Below are 21,178 nucleotides of genomic sequence, written 5' to 3' on the forward strand. Positions count from 1 at the left end.
GATGGAAATATACAGCAGAGAGTAACAATGGCATTTCTACCTGAACATGTGTGTTTCCTCTCAGCCAGAGTTACAAACAAGCTCCACTTACATGAGATGCAGAGATGACTGTGCCTCCTAGTACTTGGCTTACAAGGTAAAGGATTTGAAAAAAAAAAAGTAATTAATTTTCAGTCTTCTGCACCAAGACTGATTAATTTGGGCATTATTTCAGAGAGGAGCAGACTACAGCAAGCTGCTTCCATCCAGGATTTAGACACTAGAATAATTTACATCACCTCTGAAAGAAGCCATCAATGTCACAGCTTACATCACTCCTGCACAAAGAGCAGTGGAGATTTAAGATGCAAAATCTCCCTAGTTATTGTTGGTAAGGATATGTTTAGCTGCAAAATGGAAGATGGACAAGTTTTCACATGTTCAGAATTATCATTTATCCACAAACCTGTGTTATTTCTATAATTTCCACTTTCAAGAAGCCTTAGCTAACATGACTCTGCTTCCTCAGCACTGAGCAGCAGAGACAGATGTGAAAAAATTGAAATTTTCTCTCTAATGGGGGAGAGAGGAGATGGAGGTCACACCAATTACCTCAAACCACTTGGCTGCCACAGCCATCTTTTCACCTTTGCAGTAAACAAACCCCTGTGGCTGGTCCATATATGAAGCAACTCCTTTGAACGATGCTCCACATCTCAGTTCTCTTCAAGTCTTGATAACAACAGCCCTTTGGTATAACATTTTAAAGTTCAGGTCTCCCAAACAGACACCCATGCAGATATCACAACCACTTTTGGCACTTTCAGAAACCATCCTGTTCTTGAAGGTAAAGTTGTTTGAAAGACAAAAGGTGCAGTTAAATCTAAAGAAGTAACAATATGAGATAGAGGAGTTTATGCTACCATTTCCTTGCATAACCCAAGCTAACAGGATACAGAGAATAAAATCTTTGCACACTGTAATCTACACTAAACAGACACTTAAGAAGTCAACAAAGTCAATGTGTTAAGCAGCAATCTTTTAATAAAGAAAGCAGAACCATACTTTGCTGTTAACAAATATTTTGAAAACGGCTTATAAAATTAAATCTAAGCCAATCATCTGGTGCATCTGCAGCTGAGAAGGAAGTGTCAATATTCCAAACATCTGTTCAGTTTGCATCGTCTCCTTTCTTTCAGAGGAAGTATTAGCTTCCAGTTGTACAGGAGATTCAGAGAGCAATAAGGTATTGCTCAACAAAAACTATTTTCTTAGATGATTACAGACCAAGGCCAAAGAAGAAATTCGTACATTAAGCACCACTACCAACATGGAAGCCTGTCAAAGACACCAGTTTGAACAGCACAGCCTTCTACTCTGCGCCCCCATGCTTAGGGGTCAGCTAACCAGCTGGGGGAGGCTTGTGAGAACAAGGAAAGGAACAACCATGGAACTGAACCACCACAGAAACACCCCCCAGCCACACTGGAGTCAGCAGATGCTAGAGACTGGACAGCAGGAGGACCTTGATGTTTTCCACAAGGAAGCTGAAGGGTGCAGAGTCCCAAAGCACTGGAAGAAACAGAACAGAACAACAAATTAGCTCACTTTCAAAACCAATATATGGTTTTATGGTTACAGGCCCAAGGTATGAACAAGAAACCACCCTCCAGGCAACAGAGCTGCAATTCCCTCAACACTGACGCCACAAAATAGGCTTGTAGTGATCATTAAATATCAGCCCAGACACACAAAAGAAGAAAAAAAAAAACACAACAAAACCCTGTGGGAAGCCAAGGCTCCTGCCCTGTCCGCTCACCTGGCTGGCGTGCTCAGCTGGAGGCCAGGACACTGGGAGCACTCACAGGCCACAGCACCCGCAGCACCTGGGGACAAGCAGAGGGCCAGGGGGGTTAGGACCTCATGCTCCAGCTCCTCCCGCTGCCCTGAGCACTGCAGCTCCAGTGTGGAACACACTGGGCAGGAGGGCAGCACGTTTTCTTGGGCATCAGACATGGATTATCTACAGTTCATAGACTTAAACGTGTGAAAACTGAACAGACCATCCAGCAAGACCAGCCCATGCCTCCAGACAGGATCCATACTCTAGATGCGTTCCAGAAATAAAGATTAGGCTAAAACAAATGGTGCAAACTCCTCTGCACCTTCTCAACCCATCCCCCAAGTATTCCCCTGGGATTCCAGTTATCCTCATACAAACCCTCTTTTCACAAGGCAGCAATGACAGGACTCATTTACTTTGAGGGTTTTACTTGGGCCCTCCTGGCTTCTATCAGAACCTCAAATATTACATTAAAAAGGCTTTTAAAACATAACACAGCAGCGCAGGAGCCTTTCCTTGCAGCCAGCTTCTCCCCTGCCTGTTTGCGTGTGGCACCTTCACATTAAGTGCATGAGTTAAGATGTAGATTAGCAAGGCAAGAAACCTTTGCCCTTGGCATCCACACTCAGCTGTGACAGGAAAATTCAGGCTTTTTTTCTATGAAGTGTAGAACCACTCATTACACATTGGCAGGGAAGTGCACATCTCCAAACTATACACATTTTCTCTTAGATAAGCAAAAGACTCAAGTGTTTATAAATATGAAAAGTTCAGCAGCTGGCTAAAAAGTTAATTCTCCAGTCTCACTTAATGAGCTTTGGGGAAAGTGGTAGGGGGATTTGTTGGGAAAGCAAAGCAGAGTGTCACAGAAAGCAGGGCTTGCCAGACAGAGCTTTGCTTAGTCCTATTTACTGTCTCTAGGTGGCTGCTATCAGAAAAATGGCAAGGAATCCTCCAACAGGGAACTACAGAATGACCAGAATTAGAAATGTTTTCTCCTAATCTTGCAATCATAAAAAATTCACCAATTTTTAAGTCCCATGACTTCTTTCTTTGTTGTGAAAATATCAAGTGATCCATATCAAAACACCCTGGGACATGGACTGTCTTAGGATTTTGTCCAATTCCCTGAACAAGGGAGTTGTTTTCAGTAGGATTCAGCAGGAACACTGCCACAATATTTTTTTCAATGCTTTAACATTAAACTAATACTGGTCTATTCCAGTAGCATAAGATTTGGACTTAAAAAATGGGGCTGATTTGCTTGAAAGTTAAGCATGTTGGTTGTTTTCAGGAACTTCTCAGAATATTTACAGTGCCTGCTGTCATTCTGCATCTTTAGTCTTCTCAAAGGCAAACTTCTCAGTGTCTTTGTATTACAGAAGGAATTGTGCAACATCACTTCTGGAAGATGATAAATAGCCACCCAGCCCTCCAACCTTGTAATTAATAAAAAATAAAATGGAAAAATAATCAGGTCCTTTTGTCTACAGTTTCTGTGACACAACAAAAGTTGTTTTATGTAACAGTATTTTTCAGCTCACTCAGTGAACTGTGTAATTATTGTCATCCCTTTTGCATACCTTCTCCCTTCTGTCACTTACTGAGGAAATTCTGAACAGCAACTACTTAAGAAGCAGAGCTGAAACCAAACAGTAAGGCTGAGCTCTTGCCCACTGCCAGCACTTGTGCTCGTCCTGCAGGTCACAGCCCCACAGCCACGGCCAGCTCCACTGCCCCCACCCAGGAGGACCGTTGGCAAAGGGAAGTCTGAGTTTCAAGAGAACTAGTAAGCCACAGCTGGCTCTAAGGGGATGGTAAGTGCTAAGCACTGCTGCCAGCACCAGTCCCCAGTGCCCTCAGCCCTCCCACCTGGGCAGGACAAGGCAAATCCCCCTGGCGCCGGGACCCTCGGCTGGGGGGGGAGCGGGCGCTGCCGGTGCTGCAACGCTGCACGCGCTGGAGCTGGGGAGTGCTAGATTGTGATTATTGGCCACTTGGAGTATTTTTAGCAATTTGCCAAGGTTTACCCCATGATTTATTGCAGAGGAAACAAACTCAAGCACTAACAAATGAAAATATGTAAACGCAGACTTTTCAAGTCAATAGGAAGGTATTCGCCTTCTTCAGAGCCTTCGGAGGCACGCAGCTGGCCGGGGAGCCAACTGCTGGGGAGCCAACTGCTGGAAGCACCACTTTGATTAAGAAGCAACTGAAATGTCATCTCAGTAGTCATATTTAAGCCACTTAGAGGTTTACAGTGAAAAATTCCATATACATAATACTGTTCAATTGTCATTCCTAAAACCGTGTTCTAGATTTGCTGGAAATTCAATAACTTGTTGGGAATACATTTTGTATCACTTTTTCCTAATGCCAAAGCACTCCAGGTATCTACCATCTAGAACTTTATTACCTCAAAGTACTGTATCTAAATAACTGAAAACACAGTATCATGAAAAAATACTGGAAATAATTAAATACACAGGAAAAAGTTTCCTTTAGAAAAGTTTCCTCTTCTTCCAGTATTAAACTAGCAGAGTGAGCAGCAAGAAGCCCTCCGTGCCTGCCACCACTGCAAGCAGCTTGGTTGGAGGATGCAGTGATATGCATGTTTCCTGATCATCTTTTTAACAGAACACAGTATCTTAACTTTTCCTGTGGAAAATAACTGAAATAAACTGCCAAATTACCAAGCTCTGGGATTTTTTTTTTTGCCCACACTTGGACATGTCACTTGACATTCAAAATGCCATTGTGCAGAGCCAACTAACTCGTACAAAGTCTTTTTTTGGTACAAGAAACCCAGCAGAGAGAACTTCACCAAGCAATTCTTTGTTAGCATAACATTTGACCTTGTATCTCTTTGGAAATCATACAACTTTGCTAATGCAGTCCTTACAGAATTAATCAAGCAGATAGTTAGACCCTAGTTACTACGAACCCAGCCAATTATGAGCAGCACTGAAATTCGTCACTGGCTTGTCCAACTACATTTTCCAACATAAAGATCAACAGAACTGTGTGGAAATGAGGCCCCACTCAGACCTCCATGACCTGGACACTGTGGACTAGAACCACTAGTAAGGCCAATGCCTTCAGGAGCAAAGTATTCCTGAGAAAAAAGCCTTACCTAATGAGGGTCTCCATTACCTGCTGTTCTACAATAGCAAGAAACACCCTTCACCCTCTGTTTGACCAGGGAAGCCAGAATAAGCAATTCCCTGAGAGTTCAGAGCTCTTCATTTACATGAGATCCACAGTACCAGGAAGGCCAAACACACCCCATGGCTGTTTGGGGTGGGAGGGGAAGCTGCCTATGCAGTTTCTCCCTCTGTCCGGGTAGTCAGCACAGATTTCAGAGTCCAGGGAAAGATGAGAGGGTTACAGGCAGCAGCACTAACAGAAAAGCAAGGCAAAGAAACCCTAAAAGGAGCAGAGCAGAGAGAGGGACAGAGGAGATGGGTACTAGAGCCTACTTCACCATGGACCCCCAAACTCCCAAAGATCCCATAAGTTGCCTCAGCAAGCCCCAGTACTTACAGCTTTAGCAAAAATGACCATCAGCTCTGGGAACTGGTGTGTGAGGAGGGCAAGCATTGCTGAAAAGGAGCACAGGCCTGCTGTGAAATGGATGAAAAAGGGAAGCTCCTTCTGTGGGTACACGGAGACTTCGTGAAATGCTGAAAGGAAAAAAAATTAAGAACATTGATGTTTGATAATCAAGGATATTTGATAATTTCTGAATTATTTACACAGTCTTGTGACTCCGTTCTAGACTTTCAGAAGGACTAAGTGTGGATTCAAAGCTACTGTGCAGCACCTTAGGTCTTAGTACTTAAACTTCTTTTAAAATTTCTCCCTACATTAATGCTTAATTATTAATAGTCATTACATCTTTATATTACAAATCTTTTAGGGACATGGTTTAGTGGTGAATTTGGCAGTGCTGGGTTAGTGGTTGGACCTGATGACCTTAAAGGTCTTCTCCAACCAAAATGATTCTGTGATTCTATTATTCTCTCTCACTTGCACAGGCTGAGTTTTGGAAGCATTTCATCTGGCTTTGCTTTTGGTACCTCCTCTCTCATCAGGATGGAGGTAAGAACTGTAAAATTCACAACCTGTCAGAACTACCTATCCCCATTTAAACAATTCAGGTGTTTTCAAACCCCTGAAGCATTAATCCTGTTACCTGGAGAGCACAGCAAATCTCCCCAGCCTGCATGAAGCTCAGCAAGTACAAAACTACCATCATGCTACATACACATGCAAGGGAGCTCCTTAATACTCTTCCAAGATTTCTGGTTGGTAGGCTACAGTAAATTTTTTCAGAGCAGCTGACAGAGCAGACCTCAAAAAAACCAGTACCAGGACTAGGTTATAAATTCTGTACATAGCAGCTCCTTGCAATTTCCAATCTGTGCTAACAAAACCAAAAGAAGGTGATTAGACAGGCCTAGGGCTGGCACATGGAGCTGCCACACTGAGCTTTCAGCACTCAAGACACCACTGGTTAGTAGCTGAGGACCTTTTTGGTGAATTTGCAATTACTGGCCCTGCATACCTGCAGCTCCTTTATCCAAGGATTATAAAGCGGTTTTGAATGAAGAAAAAAAAAATCACTTCTATAGACAAAAGTAATGATGATATAGCTGCACACTTCTTGACAAGCCATTTTTAAACCTAAGAAAAGCCTCAAAACTTAAGCAAGCCTTTTTGTAAAACAAGAAAATACAATTGTATTCATTTTTAAACTGAAGCCTGAGGAGGAAAGAGACACTTGACCCTCCCAGTTACTGCTCCTGAATGCTGGCACAGGAAAGCCACCACTGTCAGAGCAAGCCAAAGTGCCTTGTGCTCTTGCAACTCATTAATGGCCAAGTGCTGGGGCTTTGTTTTGCTTTTAAGTATATGATTTTAGAGCACAACTAAGTAGAACTTTTGGAGTTCCATGTCTAATGCCCATCAGAGATGCTGAATGATGCCCCAGGGATTATGAGCTCACCTAAGCATGCACCCAACCCAGCCAGGCTGTGGGACACCATGACTATAACACACTGCACTGAGTAGCCAGAGGAACCACTGGCCTACTAAGGAACACTGTTGTGCTCTCATACTATGTAGAAACTCACCTGGTTTTTAAAACCTCAAGCAAGATAATTTAGGAAAGGTCCTGACATAAGTTAGGAAAATGTAAAAAAAAAAAAGAAAAAGAAAAAGAAAAAATAGAAAGGATTCTTTTTCCACATTGGGAAATCAAAATCAAATCCAAAGTAGGTAAGAAAAACTAAAGATAATTCTGTACTTTCACAGCCATTTGAGAATCGTTACTAGTCAGACCAATACAGGATTTTTGAATCATTGATTTGGTCAACATTATTTTAAATATTTTTTTTTAAATGAAGTGTCAGGAATTCTCAAGGAAATACTGCAATAAAAGTGTTAAGATGAATTTATTTATGGGTAGTTTTATATTTAAAACATAACAGGAATGCGTGAGTGATCGTGTTGAAATATCTGCATGTGCTGGTGTTTAATTAGGCTGGGAAGTCTACAATTTAGGGTTAGTTGCTAACCAAGGAATTCCTTGTGCAATATCCTGCATAAGTGAGAAATGAGTAATTTAAAGCAGTCTGGGGGCAAATTTAAATTACACATTTTAAATATAACCTCAGGCTTTTAAATAGAAACATGTATGTGTACTTTTCCTTTCCACAGCTGCAGTCTCAGTGGGTCTGTTGCTGCTTTTGCAGTAGCCCCTTCCAGCCCCGTGGGACTTGCATTTCTTCATGATGTGGACACTCACCCCCAAAGGAATCCTATTAACTTGTACAATTAACAGTCCAATTCTAATCTAAATTAATGCTATCTTCATAAATACGATGAGCACAGGCCCTACTGAGTTTGTTTGCCTTACCTAAAGAAAATAAACATGTAGGATCAAAACTGCATAAAGTAATCTTGAAGTAAAGGGCAGCTGGAGAAGTTACTGTTAAGTGTCAAGAGTCAGTGTAAATCCATACAAATACCTACATGGATGAAAATCTCCAGGAAGCATAATGACCAGCACACAAATATGTACCAGGGAAGTAAGGAAAGAAAGCCATACATATTATATGAAGATACAGACAAACCAAGGATTCTTGATTTGATCAGAGCCAGGTTCCACTGGTTTCCTGGGTGCAGGGCTGGAACCACGCATTTATTCCTCGCTGAAAGGAGACAGCTCCTCTCCAACAGCAGTCAAATGCATGACTTCTTTTAAAAGAAGGAATTTAAAGAACTGGTCCATTTTGTTGTTCTCAAAGTTGGCCAAACTCAGTCTGAACACACTGCACAGAACCTTCACCTCTGGAGGACTTGGCTGTGACAGAGTCAAGCCAACATTCACCACACACACACGCCAAGTGCTTCAGGATGTCTCAGGAGGGACATCAACAAATAGCTGAGCCCCCTTCACAGGAAGCTCAAACTAAAATATCACAGTAAGGTAAATACAGAATACCACAAACTGCACATCCTTAGCTTCTGTTTTATTATCATTACTGCTTAGAAACCACTTACTTGGCAACAGTTCTCTGTCTGCTGTTTCTGTGCAACTTGGGTAGGGATAGAAAAGATGACCTTTCTCTAACGGGTATGGGATCATCCTAAACGCTGAAAGAAGAGGGAGTGACATTAGACCTACATCTAAACCAAGTGACCAGCTTCTCACGAAGAGAACCAATCGTGCTTGAGATGAACAGAGCAGAGAGAGGAGTCTATTGGACAGGAAAAAAATAAACCAAGAAGGGATACTTACTGCCTTCCCATGTGCAGTGCAGCAGGTTTAGAGCCCCTTCTATCCTCTTCCAGTGCTGGAGGTGAAAAAAGGCATATGCTACTGCCTCACTGTCCCCTCGTTTCAGAATATGCTCTGGAGGCAGCACTAAGCTTTTCATTTCTAGTAGATACTGAAAGGAAGAACAGAAAGCACACTTTGTTACATGGAATATTCCAAAATCTTTAGCTGTGAAACAGAAACGATCATTTGAGGCACAACGGAGCGTATCCCACAGGGACCAACTAACACCTGGTGAAGCCCTCCTGGCCCAGCAGGTACCTGTACTCACATGGGAAGGGAAAAGCACCAAAACACACACCCGAGTAAGACTCTTAAATTGGGGTTTTCACACACAAGATATTAGGGAGGAAAAAACACATCTTCAGCATGGCAAAATGAAAATACATTCCTGTAGAATATACATAAAGTATAATGCTGCAGGTACAACACCAATGAGCTACAAGTTTAGAATAACAAAAAAATATTTTAAAAATGGTATTTTTGCTCATCATTTAATCACTGAAAGTTTAAATGCAGGACATTAAGTACTTGTTAGCACTTAAGGATGATTAGCAAACCAGAAAGTGTCAGTGTGCTAACCCAAGGAAGAATAAACCAGAAAAATCTTGTTTTAATGTGTTTTTCCTGGACTACCACAAAGTAACTCTGATTTTGTATTTTTTCAATTTCAGCCTTCTCCCCACAACAGCAGAATAGCTGATGCACAGAAGGGTCAAAGAACACAAGGATTAATCATTTTCCATTTCCCTTGAAACACAGGACATGCAATTTTGTTTTCACATGGTACATTAATAAAAGACAGGTATTCATTTTAGCTTAGCTTTTAAAGAGATGAATAATTTTTACAAGAATGAAGTGACAGTTTCAGCTCTACAATTTACCTGCGAGTTGTTCTCTCCCAGCATATAGTGTCTCATTCAATAACAGCCAAAGTTAATCCACATCTTTGATCAATGTAGCTGGCAATTCCTTTGACTGTCTCCCAAAGTGTAAGAATGCAGCTAACTCACCGATTTATTTCAGCAGATGCCACAAACTATGAGATTATTTACTAATCCAGTTTGAGGACTTAACTTTTCCCATTCAGGTTCTTGAAGGAATGCAGGAGGGGTTGTGCCCTGGCCAAATAAAGCACATTTACTGCCTGGCTAGGTTCTTCTCTTAGTGCCTTGGGCCTGCACTCCAGAGGGTAATATTCTTGCTAATCCCCTCTAATCCTCTTCAATTTCCCCCCCCCCTTTTTTTACTTTTTTAACACAGTAAAGGATCACTCACACAGGGCTTCTGTGGGAAAATGGTCTCAAATATCTGACCCTTGCCCTGCCTGCTGATGCTCTGCAGTGCCCACCCTCCCACTGCAGGGCTGCGGGGAGCACCGGGATGCAGCCGCCCCTGCGCCCAGCTCCCCACAGCAACACTGAAATTCCACACTCTGGCAGGTTTTCAAGCCCATGTTTAACCATAAAGCAGGCAAGGTATCAGTGCTGAGAGTGCCTCGGTACATACAGATTTAAGGAAGTCTTTCTGCACAACAAAAACATGGATGATCTTCAGATGACGACTGGAAATGATTGCTCCAGACGTTACCAACACGCAGTTACAGGTCCCTGATTTGAAATAGTTTGAGCACCATTTTTCTCGCCTTCCTAACTTTCCAAACAAACCCCATCCTTGTAAAAGCATAACTCAGAACAAAGAGAAACAACCATTATTTTATTTTCCTTATGCAAAATGACGTTATGTGCAAAGATAACCCCTTTCATTAGATGCAAGAACAAAGGACTTCTCCTTTACTCATTGACTTTTAGTCCACGGGACAGAACAGACTGCAAATTCAAAAAACACATTTTCTTCCCCACAATTCCTCTGTTACCCACTGGGCAAGTTACTTAACTTGTTTGTGCCCTTGTTCACTTGTCTGCTTTGACTATGAGGTCCAGGCAGCCAGCACCCATACAATTCTTCCCTGCCATCTCATACATCAGTTTTAAGGCAGTATTGAAATAAAAAAAACAACCATGAAGGTGACTGGATAGGTATACAATTAGAAGATTAAATTACTGCAACCTGGACTTGGTTTCTGTGATTGTCTGTAGAACTATGGAATATATTTTGCAAACAGCCTGTTGGAAATCATATCTAACTTCTTTAAAAAGGTGTGTGAGGCTCCTGAAACAACTGGAGGATACACAAAATAAAAGAACTTTCAGATAATGATAATGCATTATAATCTTCTCCCCCTAAAGGCAGAGGCTAAAGAAAAATCTGTCTGAGACTGTCTGAAATGAACTTGCTACGCTCTTGATCAGTCATGCAAACAAGCAGCAATTTCTCCCAGCAATTAGCTCTCTCAGTGCACATTCTATTGGATTGGACAGGCAGACAGAGCAGAGCGGCTGGATCATTCCAGCCTTCACAGCAACAGTCACTCGGACTCCACCATCATTTGCAGAGGATTAGGTCCAGGACTAAGCCAACCTTCTGCATTCAAGGTTTCAAACTGAATGCATCACCAGTACTAGCCCAGGAAAAAGCAACACAAGACTTAATTTTCACCCAGGGCTCGGAACAGCCTGTACCTTGGCCACTTAATGTCAGACATTAAATTGCTGTAGCCATATTGACTCTTAATCTTGTTTACACGTGGACAAAGAAAATAACTGACTGTAGATCTTTCAATAACCATAGTTCTGGAGCCACGCTTGGAAGTGCAGCAGAATAGGGTGTTTTGAAACATTATGAGTGGTTATTGTTTGGAGAACTTAACCTGGCTTCACGGATTTTAAATATCTGAATGTGTATTTATTAATGCTTACCCCTACCCAATAAGGGGCCTTCAATTATACATTACTGGATTTTCCAATGAGTCAGAAAATGTTGAGTTTAAGTTTTTTGGAGAAAACTGTGTTTGGTCATCACCTACTGCAAAGAACTACTTCTGGCCACCAAACATTTATGATACAAATATTAACAACTCCACAGCTGGAGTTTTAACCAATTTCAAGAAAACACGTGTCTAGAAAGGCTCCAATAACCAGATGATAACATATCATGGCTTTTTTCAGAAGACAATAAAAAGTGGTCCAATAGGAAACACTCTTACCTTTGGAACATGAGGGTTAAATTCCACAGCTCTGTGAATTGCTTCCACAGCATTAATTTCTGCTGTACTGAGCCCTCTTTTGGAGGCAGTTTCTGGGGAGAACCTGAAGGGAAAAACCCATGCTGAACAAAAGCAATAAATGCTAACCAGGTGTTACTTGTTTTGCAAGCTTGGAGTTCACTATAAATTGTCTGATCTACCAAGATAAACAAAGCCTTCTAGGAGACAAATGTTGAAGTTAATTTAGGTATCTCAACTGTCATCCATGTCCTATGACAAAGTTATGTTTAATTTTTTGATGCTTCATGTCAATCACAAAAGGCAACTCAGTGTCCAGTCCTTGGAAGGGTTGCTACAACTTCACCTACTCGAGGTAGGGCCCCAGCCAGCTGTGCACAGGGACCAGAATCCAAGTGCAATGCCAGCATGGACAGCCTGCACCCAACCCACAAACCAAAGAACTGCTGAACATAACAAGACACTGAAAACAAAATTTGTACAAGAGCACGTGTGTATAGGGGCCCTTGAAACACCTCTTCACCTTTATTAACTTCACGGATGCTCAAAAGAACCTTTAAGTTACATTTAACTACACACACACATATATAAATGCTCTCAGAAATGTAAGTGGTACCTATTGGATTTGGACCTTTTAAATTCTTATTTTACAGCATAAGCCAAGATGAGCAACAAACCACTGCTTTCACAAATATGCTTCTCACCTTTCTGAAACAGCTCTGGCTTTTAGCAGGGCTGCTGTGTAACATATTGCTGCCGATTTTGGAAGACTGATATCTACAATAAAATAAAATAATTAAGCTGTAGGATTCCAAGGCAAGACAAACATTTTCAACCCACATCCTTTGAGCTTAAAGATTTTTACTTGGGCAGACAATGAATGTAACATCTGGAACATTTCAGCTATGATTAGAAACTCTGAACTTCTTTGCACAGCCTCTCTCTAGTCACCACTCAGTCTCAGATTAAAAACTTGGGAGTTGTAGTTATGTGTAAAGTGTAATTTTTTTTCTTCTAAACGTACCAAGACACTGAAACTGAATTCAAGGAGAAATGCATGTGTAAATACACACTTAAGAAGACGGTACTTTTCCTATATTAACCCATGAAGGTTTAAAATAATCTTCTAATCTTTACCTAATTTGGCAACTGCACGTGAACAGTTTTACGTAACACTGAAAGACTGACAAGAAGCTGACCAAAACCATTACAATAGAGACAGGTAGACAAATTTTAATGAAAATGCACTTTCCATCCCTCTCCAGTTTCATGGGGAAAAATTCTATTAGTTGTAGGTTTTGTAGAATATCTGAGGGCAAGTTTGAGCTGACAATTATAGATTAGAAGGTTAGCACTCCACAGTACAAGTTTACTTTAAAAAGCAGACAAAGTCTGGGGTCTAATTCCAAGTACCATGTTGTGTATAGTCAGATGGCTCTTGCTTTTTTTGTAAATCCCATCCTGGGCTTGTCCATCACTTACTAGATGTCTGGCTGTCGTGTCAAGCAAAACACAGGGGTGCTGCAGAGAGCTTGAAGCTCATACTCACTTTTCCAGATGCTGAGGAAAAAAATCAGCAACCCTTTCTTAAGAAAAAGTGTTGCAATGCCTGATGTTAACATGAAGAAGCAACAGGAAATGAGCAAATGGTTTTGTTAAATTAGTAAGAATCCAGAGAAAAACATGGATGGTCAAGCACCAGGAGCAGGCTGCTAGAATGGCCACAGGATTTGGGCAAGAATATCATACTTTTGATTCCCTGAAGCAATAAAGAACAGAGACACGAGAGAACACACCCAAGGACAGGGAAAAGTTGCCATAAAACACTGCTTCTATTGTCCCTCCATTCTGAAGGTGATCTGAAGGACAGCTCTGACAGCAGCACCTCATCGCCCAACAATGTGGGCACAGTCTAGGTGGAATGTAACAAAAATAATTATAATCCTTGAATTGAAGCAAAGTGAACTCCAAGATTTCTTTACAGATTCTAAGTAACTTAAAAATAAAATAAGTAATTAATGTGCAATTTAGCTTGCCTAAATTTGACTTCATCATCCAAAACAAGTCAACTTGGAGTCCCACTCTGGAAGCACCCATTTGTCACCAATGAAGGGAATTTAGTTGACTAGCTGAGGTCATGGGCAGACATCTGCTTTGGGACAGACACACCTTGCCCACCACCCCTTTGCTTTTATACAAACCCACCATGTTTCCCACCTGGAGTTTCTTACCATCATACTTTGCTAAAACTGCCTGGACATCTGCATAAGCCTGTAACTCCAGCAGTGCCTCCAAGAGGTTCTCATGAATATTCAGCATGCTGAGAAGTGGAAACTCTTTCATCAACTGCAAATCAGTAAGAAGAAATAAATTAGATACCTCCAGAATTTCACTTGAATCCCTGAAATACTTAACAGAAATCAGTACAACATAAGCTTTTTCAGTGTTCTGTTCTCTTGGTGTTAGAAACCGGCACAAAAGCAGAACAAAAAGACCTGCTCTGTTTCTACCTGGAAGGCACCATTTTTTTCCTATATTCATCTACAAGGAAACAAGCATGAGGTTCATACGACATGCTCTCAGTCCAAATTCACACACCTCCCACAGTCAGTTCTTCTGGCCAGTAAAAATAACTCCTGATACACGTTGGGCAAGTGAAAGAAAAATGATGAAGTATAAAGTTGGCTATTTTGACACATTAGTCATTAAGTCCAGCATGAAGCAAAGAACTGTGAACATATGACATCATACAACACAAATTTAAAATCTGCAGGTAGAAACTTAAAAAACTGTTCTCAGAAAAACCCACAGAATCATTATGTGCAAATCTCATTGCAAAATAATTCAATTTGATTAACTATGTTGCCTAGAAAGGAACTTTAAATGCCAATTCAGACAATGTGACTGAAAACAACAGGAGTTGATAACTTTTCTTTTACTTACATCTCTCATCATTTTTACTGCTTCTCGTATTCTTCCAAGTTTTCTGGCACACATTGCCAGTCTCCTTTTCACATACACCAATACATTGGTGTCTCTTCCTGATCAAAAAGAAAAAAATTAGTCCATCAGTTTCAATCCTTCTCTCACTCTCCCTCTCTCACCACTTCTCCCAGAAAAAACCCCACAAGCTTTCCCCACCCACATGTAAAAGCACAAATTAATTACTACTGTTGTCCCTAGCAAGGCCAATCCAGAGCAATGCCAAAAACTTTTTCCTAGGATAAATGACAAGAAATTCTCCTTCGTTTTTCCCTGAAGTGTCGGGTGGGATAAAAGCAGGTGCTACTGACAGGCACTAATTGCTTCATTAGCCGTCTCTGTCTATGCAGCCTTCCCAGATCAGGTCAGTGAGACAACCCACGATGAGCACACAGCACAACTGCCACTTGTTAGATTTATGTGGGTACTGCACCAGGTCACACAGCACACACCATGCACAGCACAGCTACAGTAGCAGGAACTACCTCACTGAACTGGGAATAAAACCAGAATCCTGAATTATAACTAGTTTTTAATTTCTGCTCACACAAAAACAAGAGTTTATGTGATTCAGAAGAGCTTACTCAGCTGTGCTTCATGTTGAGGACTCTGGGAATGGCAGTTCTGGGACCTCCTGTAAATCATTTCTCCTGCTTTCAGAGCCTGCTTGAAATACCTCTCAGCATCCACAATAGTTGTTGCTTCTTCTTCAGCCAGGAGCACATATGCAGTGGCACAACTGTAATAAGGAAAAGCCCACCAATTACTCTCAAGGGAGAAAGTTTAGTATTTTTTGAGTAAGTGTTAAAAGCAGTAGAACTGGGCAGTTTTCATTTATGTTTAATATCTAAGCATTGACAATATTAAAGTACCAAAATATTGACCTGAGTTCAAATAGTGTCAGGAAAACAGAAACCTTTTCCATTTTACATAAATCCCACATATTTGGAGAAAGAACAGAAGAATGAATTGTAACAGCAAGTCAAATTATTTTCTTTCAAATATTAAAAACACTCTGGTAATTCTCTGGAGAGGCTTTTTGTGTTTGCTTTGCTTTTTTAAAACCAGGAGGTAGACATTTTAGGCAAAACCAACCAGGCCACATAACAAAACAGATCACAGAAATGCATTAAATTCTTTGGTTTGTGTTTTCACATCACTTACACGAGTGGCATCTGTCAACTCCAAACACAGTTATTACCCCAATGCCACCTCTGGAACACATGATCTCATACTCACTTTAGACTGCTACACATCTGAGATTTTTCATTTTTTATTGCTACTGATAAGAATATTTTTTTAAAAAAACTTCCCCAAGGGAGAATAATGGCTATTTTTTAATAGAGCAGTTCAATACTTCAGTGCAACTGACAGCCCCATGTGCAACTCTCAGTCCCAGATGTCCCCCTTAAGCTGACAGTGTGCTCAGCATCGCTCCACTTAACTCTTCACACTGGAAATTCACCAACTGAACTCATCCTCTAAACTTACTCATTGTTCAACTCCAAAGCTTGATAGGCTGCTTTAATCCGGGCTTGAGGGTTCCTCTCTCGCCAGGCTTTCTGCATAACTGTTGGAAAACATGGAAAAGCAGGTGAGGAAAGTGGCACTAGGGAAACCCCCGGGGGCAGCTGCTCATGGCTCTGCAGGAACATTCACTTTGGGTTCACAAATTCCTGTTTGCTATAAGACAGTTACAGGGAAAAGGACACAAGTGTTTAAATTCCAGCAGGAGTTGCTACCACAAGCAGCAGAATCTTACAACTTCTCATTACACCCTGAATTTAATTAGAAGAGGCAACACCACCAGGCAGGTCATTCACTGACCATCTCAGAACCCCCACACTGAGCAGCCCAGGCAGGGTATGTAGCCAGGCAGATGTACCATTTCCAAACTGCTCCAGACTTTTGGAAACACTTTCCAAGACTTGTTGAAAGCTTGGCAGGAACAACCGTTAAACACAGGTTCTTGCACAGACCTGCATAGAGAGTTTTAATTTAAGCTTTCAAATAGAACTTCAAAGAAAACAAAGACAGAATAAGCTGTGTCTTGCATAGGTACAGTTTCATACTTAAGTATTTAGGCAACTACCAGATCATCAAGGGTCAAACCGTTTCTTTTGAAATTCACAAAACGCATTTGAGTGGCATAACATGGCAAAGCCAATTCAAGATAGACTATAATAATTTATCACCTTATTAGAAAGTGTTCCAGGGAACAATTAAAAAGGGTGAAATCTATCTACTCAAAAGGGTTGTTTGAATTACAACATGAGCTCCAAATTACAGTCAGATAAGGAGCAAACAAAAGTTCAGTGTAATGATTCTAAACCCCTCCCCACTACACTGTCATTATGGAAACAGGGAAATCCCAAACTGAAAAACCAACTTCTAGCAAAAGAAAAACAACATGCTTGGAGCTACCATATTCTATGCAGTACTAATAGCCTTCACACCAAGGAACAGGTCTGAAAGCTCTCCAAAACCTGACACTCCTGGAGTTACATATCTGGCCTATCTCAAGTACAATAAGCAAACTGAAGAATCTATACATGTTTCTTTTGGAACAAAACCTTATGCTGTCCAGCAAGAATAAGGTGGAAAAATGTTGGAGTTTTCTTTTGGAAACAAAATATTAGTCTTGGCTTAGTGAGCGAGACAATACACTCCATTTGTGAAACAAAAACACGGGGTTCATGCCAAGCCTGTCCCAGCCAGCTGACAGGTGAGGCTTCCGGAAGGTGACAGACTGACAAGAGTTCACACCTAGTCTGACAAGAACCAGGTAGAGAACATTTTCTGCACTAAACATGTAGGGAACAGAGAAAAAATTCTGGAGACTGAGCTATTCATTACTAAGGTTTAAACAAGAGCAAGTCTTTGGCTGTTGAGAATGCAATCCAGGTTTCAATATTGTGCTGTTGATTCTTTAAAAAGTGCAAGATGTTAAAATACATCAGGACCCCGACAGCCTCAGAACAGCAGGGAAAGCACAAGGGAAAAAAACCCATATTTTCACTAAAGACACCCATTAAGCCTCCTAAGCAGTAATGAAAGGCTAGAATGTCACACAGTAATTGACATCAAGTCTACCAAAAAGCCCAGCTCTCCAGGTGAGATGCCCCCCCCGCCCTGGTACCTGTGTCCGAGGGCCGAAGCGCGTCCGTGTCACACGTGAAGAAGTTCTGGTGATCTTGAGCAGACAAATTCATGTCATAGTATGTAAGAGGCTCCTTTCCAGTCACCCACATGTATCTTTAAAGGGAGAAATTTTAGTAAGAGACACTGCTAATAAGTAGCAATGCTGATACCAAGGGGGATGAAGCCAGTGCAGAAAATCTGTATTATTCAAAGACTGGAGCTACTAACCAGACATTTTTGAGTATTACTGTTCCATAATCTGTACAGGTTACCTGAAGGATTCGTGTAGAGGTTAAGAAAGTCTTTCTGATCCTAAAGGTCTACACAGCTTACAAACTCGCTTCCGAGGAAGCAGATTTTCCTATGAAATAACACAGTATTTATAACACAACCGTATCAATTTAATAAAAGAGAATTTAAATCCAGAATCACGATCTCAACCTCTGATTAAAGTAGTAACAGCTGTAAGAACATGACTTTCATGGTGTTTTTTAAAAGAGGAGGAAAGTAATTCTGGGAATATTTTTCTCCTACTTTACTCTCAAAAAACCTGGTGATGTTACAGTAGTATTTGCATTCTGAACATTGAAACTGACAAAGCTTGGAGAGGTGCCTCTTTAACACAGGACTGGCACCTGTCACCCCTACCACACTGCAAGTCTCAGCTGTCTCCCCTACTACTAGAGCAAGCAGTGTGAAGATGTGTATGCTCCTGATTAGCTTTAAAAATCTGCAGTGGAAAGTAAGATCATTCATACCTGCTGTACTCTGCCCCTCTGAAAAGATGGAGAGGATTTCGCCACACTTTGCACTCTGAAAAAAGAGAAGTAGCAAATGTCTAATGTTACTGAAACAGTTTTAGCTAAATGTGTAATACATTTTCTAAATTATTTTAATGATTATGTTAGATCAAAGACATATTCTTACTTTATCCAGACATATTATTACTTTATCCATGCTGTTATTAAACAAATACAACAGAAAATGTAGGCCTTTCTCCAGCTACTACAAGCACTAGTGTAGAGTCAAAGCCATTTCATGTGAACCAGCCACCTGCAAGTTTAGGGAGACTGCTGGGACACAGGAACAATCACCTGGCATGTTCTGCCTGCTGGTCTCATTCTCTCCAGCCAGGAATGCTGCTGGTGCTGCAGGGCTGTTCTCTGCCCCACCGATGAGGGGCCTCAGGTGACTGACAGAGACCTGCTCAATGAAAGACGTGCCATACTTTCGGAAATGCCACCACTCAAACACCTGTCAGGGGACAAGAAAGCACCAGAGGTTTCCTTAGGCAAGACCCTTCCAACATAAACAAGGGCACACCTGTAAGACCTACATAAAAGGCTTATCACAGGCAGGATCTATCTCCTTAAGTGACCTTCCTGAAGCACGTTCTTGTAAATGGGTTTAATTGCCAAGAAGAGACGTTTTCTTGAGCTTCTAACACTGAACATAAAGATTAACCCAACAGATTTGCACGTGGTGCCACAGAACTGTCACTGCAGGAACAGCTGCTCTGTCAGAACTGACCCTGCAAGGGTGGCCCCTTGGTTTGGTGCAAGGCCAGGCACATCTGTGCACTCTCACTGAGGGGCTGAATTACTAGCTCATTTTCACATCTAAACTATTAAGATAGGAACATAATGACATGTGCATAAAGGCCCCTCCAAAAATATGGTGGAAAGTTAAACTCTTAACTATCTAGCTTGAAAAAGATAAAAATCTCAGTGTTTTGTTTACACAGAGAAGTCTGCAGAGCTTGCAGGTGTATTTTGCATTTTTAATAGATGTATGTATATACCAACATGTATGTATACACATATGTGGACACATCCCTCCTTAAAAGAAGCCAGACTTCCTAGAAGCACAAATTATTTTCCACAGTCACCTCAAGGCACAACACAGGTACAACACATCAGAGAAGATGCCAAACAGCAAGTTCCTTCCTAGTACAAAGGCACCCTCTAGAGTCGGATCCCAAAAGAAGCCAGTTGCATTTACCCCTAACGAAAACATCCCCGAGGAGCTGAAGCTGCTACAAAACGTGGACTACTTACAAATATCAGTCCTGATATAAAAGATGAAGTCACTGTAAGTGCAAAGTAGAATTTTGGAGTCAAAGTGCTTAAGAAAACAGCCACTGTAAAAGGAAATAAAGACAAATATTTAACAGGCAGAACTGAAAAACACAAACACCTTGTTATTAAACAGTGTCATATTAAATATTATGCAAACATAGAATACAGCACTAATGACTGTACAGATAACATGACTTTGTTTCAGAATCCTTTCCATCTACTACTTTCTCTCTGTAACAGCCCATGACAGCGAGTTGGGTTCTACAGCCCATCTAAAAACTCAGGGCAAGTTCTTCAAAGCATGACTTCATTCTAACGTAAACCAGAACCGTGCTGCCCTGCTCCGAGTTACACTCACACACGCACGCTCCCCAGCCCGCTCCCTCCCGCTGCTGACGGGCAGGGAAGGCAGTTTTCCAGCGCTTCCCTGCCCGTGGTTTTAGCCCAGCCCGGCCCCAGCCCGGAGACCCGCGGGCAGCGCGGGCGGGACGGCGCCACAACCGGCAGCTCCTGCCGCCGGGACCCGGGACGGGAGCGGGGCTCCGCGGGGACACGCAGCGGCGGGCAGGGCTGGCAGCCCCGGGGCAGCGCGGACACCGCAGAGCCGCCCCCGGCGCCTCCCGCCGCCCCCGGCGCCTCCCGCCGCTCCGCCCCGGGGCTGCCAGGCCCAGGCGGCAGCCGCGGACACCGGGGAGTCCCCGCCCCGCGGTGGCGGCTCCGCGGAGCCCCGGGCCGGGCTGAGGTGCTGGGTGTGTGGCTGCGGGAGGCCCCGGCCCCGCCCGGCGGCAGCCTCCTCCCGGCCCGCCTCACCGGCCGCCAGGCTGTCCCGGAGCCGCAGCGGGACCCGCAGCGCCGCGTAGAACAGGCCGAGCCCGGCGGCCGCCGCCAGCAGCCCGCGGGCCCAGGGCGCGGCCGCCGCCCGCCGCAGCTGCTCCCAGCGCCGCAGCGCCGCGCAGGCCCCGGGGCCCGGCGGCCCCCGCCCGCTGCCGCCGCTCTCCGCCATGGCGGCCGCCGGGGAACGCCGGGACAGGGGCGGGGCGGGCAGCGCGGGGCGGGGCGGGCTCTGCCAGCCTGGGCAGCCCGCGCCCCGGGCCGCCCCCGCTCCCCCGCCGGCGGGACTCGCGCTGCCCCGCACGCCGCGGCCCCGCGGGCTCTCGGGGCTCCCGGGACCGCCCGCCCGGCCCGGC

The 21,178-nt window shown here is 42.9% G+C and overlaps 1 protein-coding gene across 3 annotated transcripts; it reads right to left on the minus strand.

Moving 5' to 3' along the window:
• Positions 1 to 1,005: 1,005 nt before the first annotated feature.
• Positions 1,006 to 21,073, minus strand: ST7L (suppression of tumorigenicity 7 like). 3 transcript variants are annotated; one of them, XM_051638802.1, is made up of 16 exons: positions 20,802 to 21,073; positions 19,971 to 20,053; positions 19,008 to 19,167; positions 18,672 to 18,726; positions 17,912 to 18,027; positions 16,264 to 16,342; positions 15,357 to 15,511; positions 14,734 to 14,831; positions 14,022 to 14,136; positions 12,495 to 12,567; positions 11,773 to 11,875; positions 8,628 to 8,778; positions 8,390 to 8,482; positions 5,366 to 5,505; positions 1,799 to 1,865; positions 1,455 to 1,551 (listed from the first exon to the last, which is right to left on the minus strand). In XM_051638802.1, exons 1-15 carry the CDS (start codon positions 20,992 to 20,994, stop codon positions 1,812 to 1,814), a joined length of 1,668 nt encoding a protein of 555 aa, XP_051494762.1. In that variant the 5' UTR covers positions 20,995 to 21,073; the 3' UTR covers positions 1,455 to 1,551; positions 1,799 to 1,811. The 3 variants fall into 3 exon arrangements, with proteins under 3 accessions (XP_051494761.1, XP_051494763.1, XP_051494762.1); XM_051638801.1 differs by lacking the exon at positions 1,799 to 1,865 and having other exon boundaries at positions 1,006 to 1,551; positions 20,802 to 21,014; XM_051638803.1 differs by lacking the exons at positions 1,799 to 1,865; positions 8,390 to 8,482 and having other exon boundaries at positions 1,006 to 1,551; positions 20,802 to 21,015.
• Positions 21,074 to 21,178: the final 105 nt, after the last annotated feature.

This window comes from Apus apus, chromosome 23 (assembly GCF_020740795.1).
Source record: "Apus apus isolate bApuApu2 chromosome 23, bApuApu2.pri.cur, whole genome shotgun sequence".
In the NCBI taxonomy this organism is placed as follows: domain Eukaryota; kingdom Metazoa; phylum Chordata; class Aves; order Apodiformes; family Apodidae; genus Apus; species Apus apus.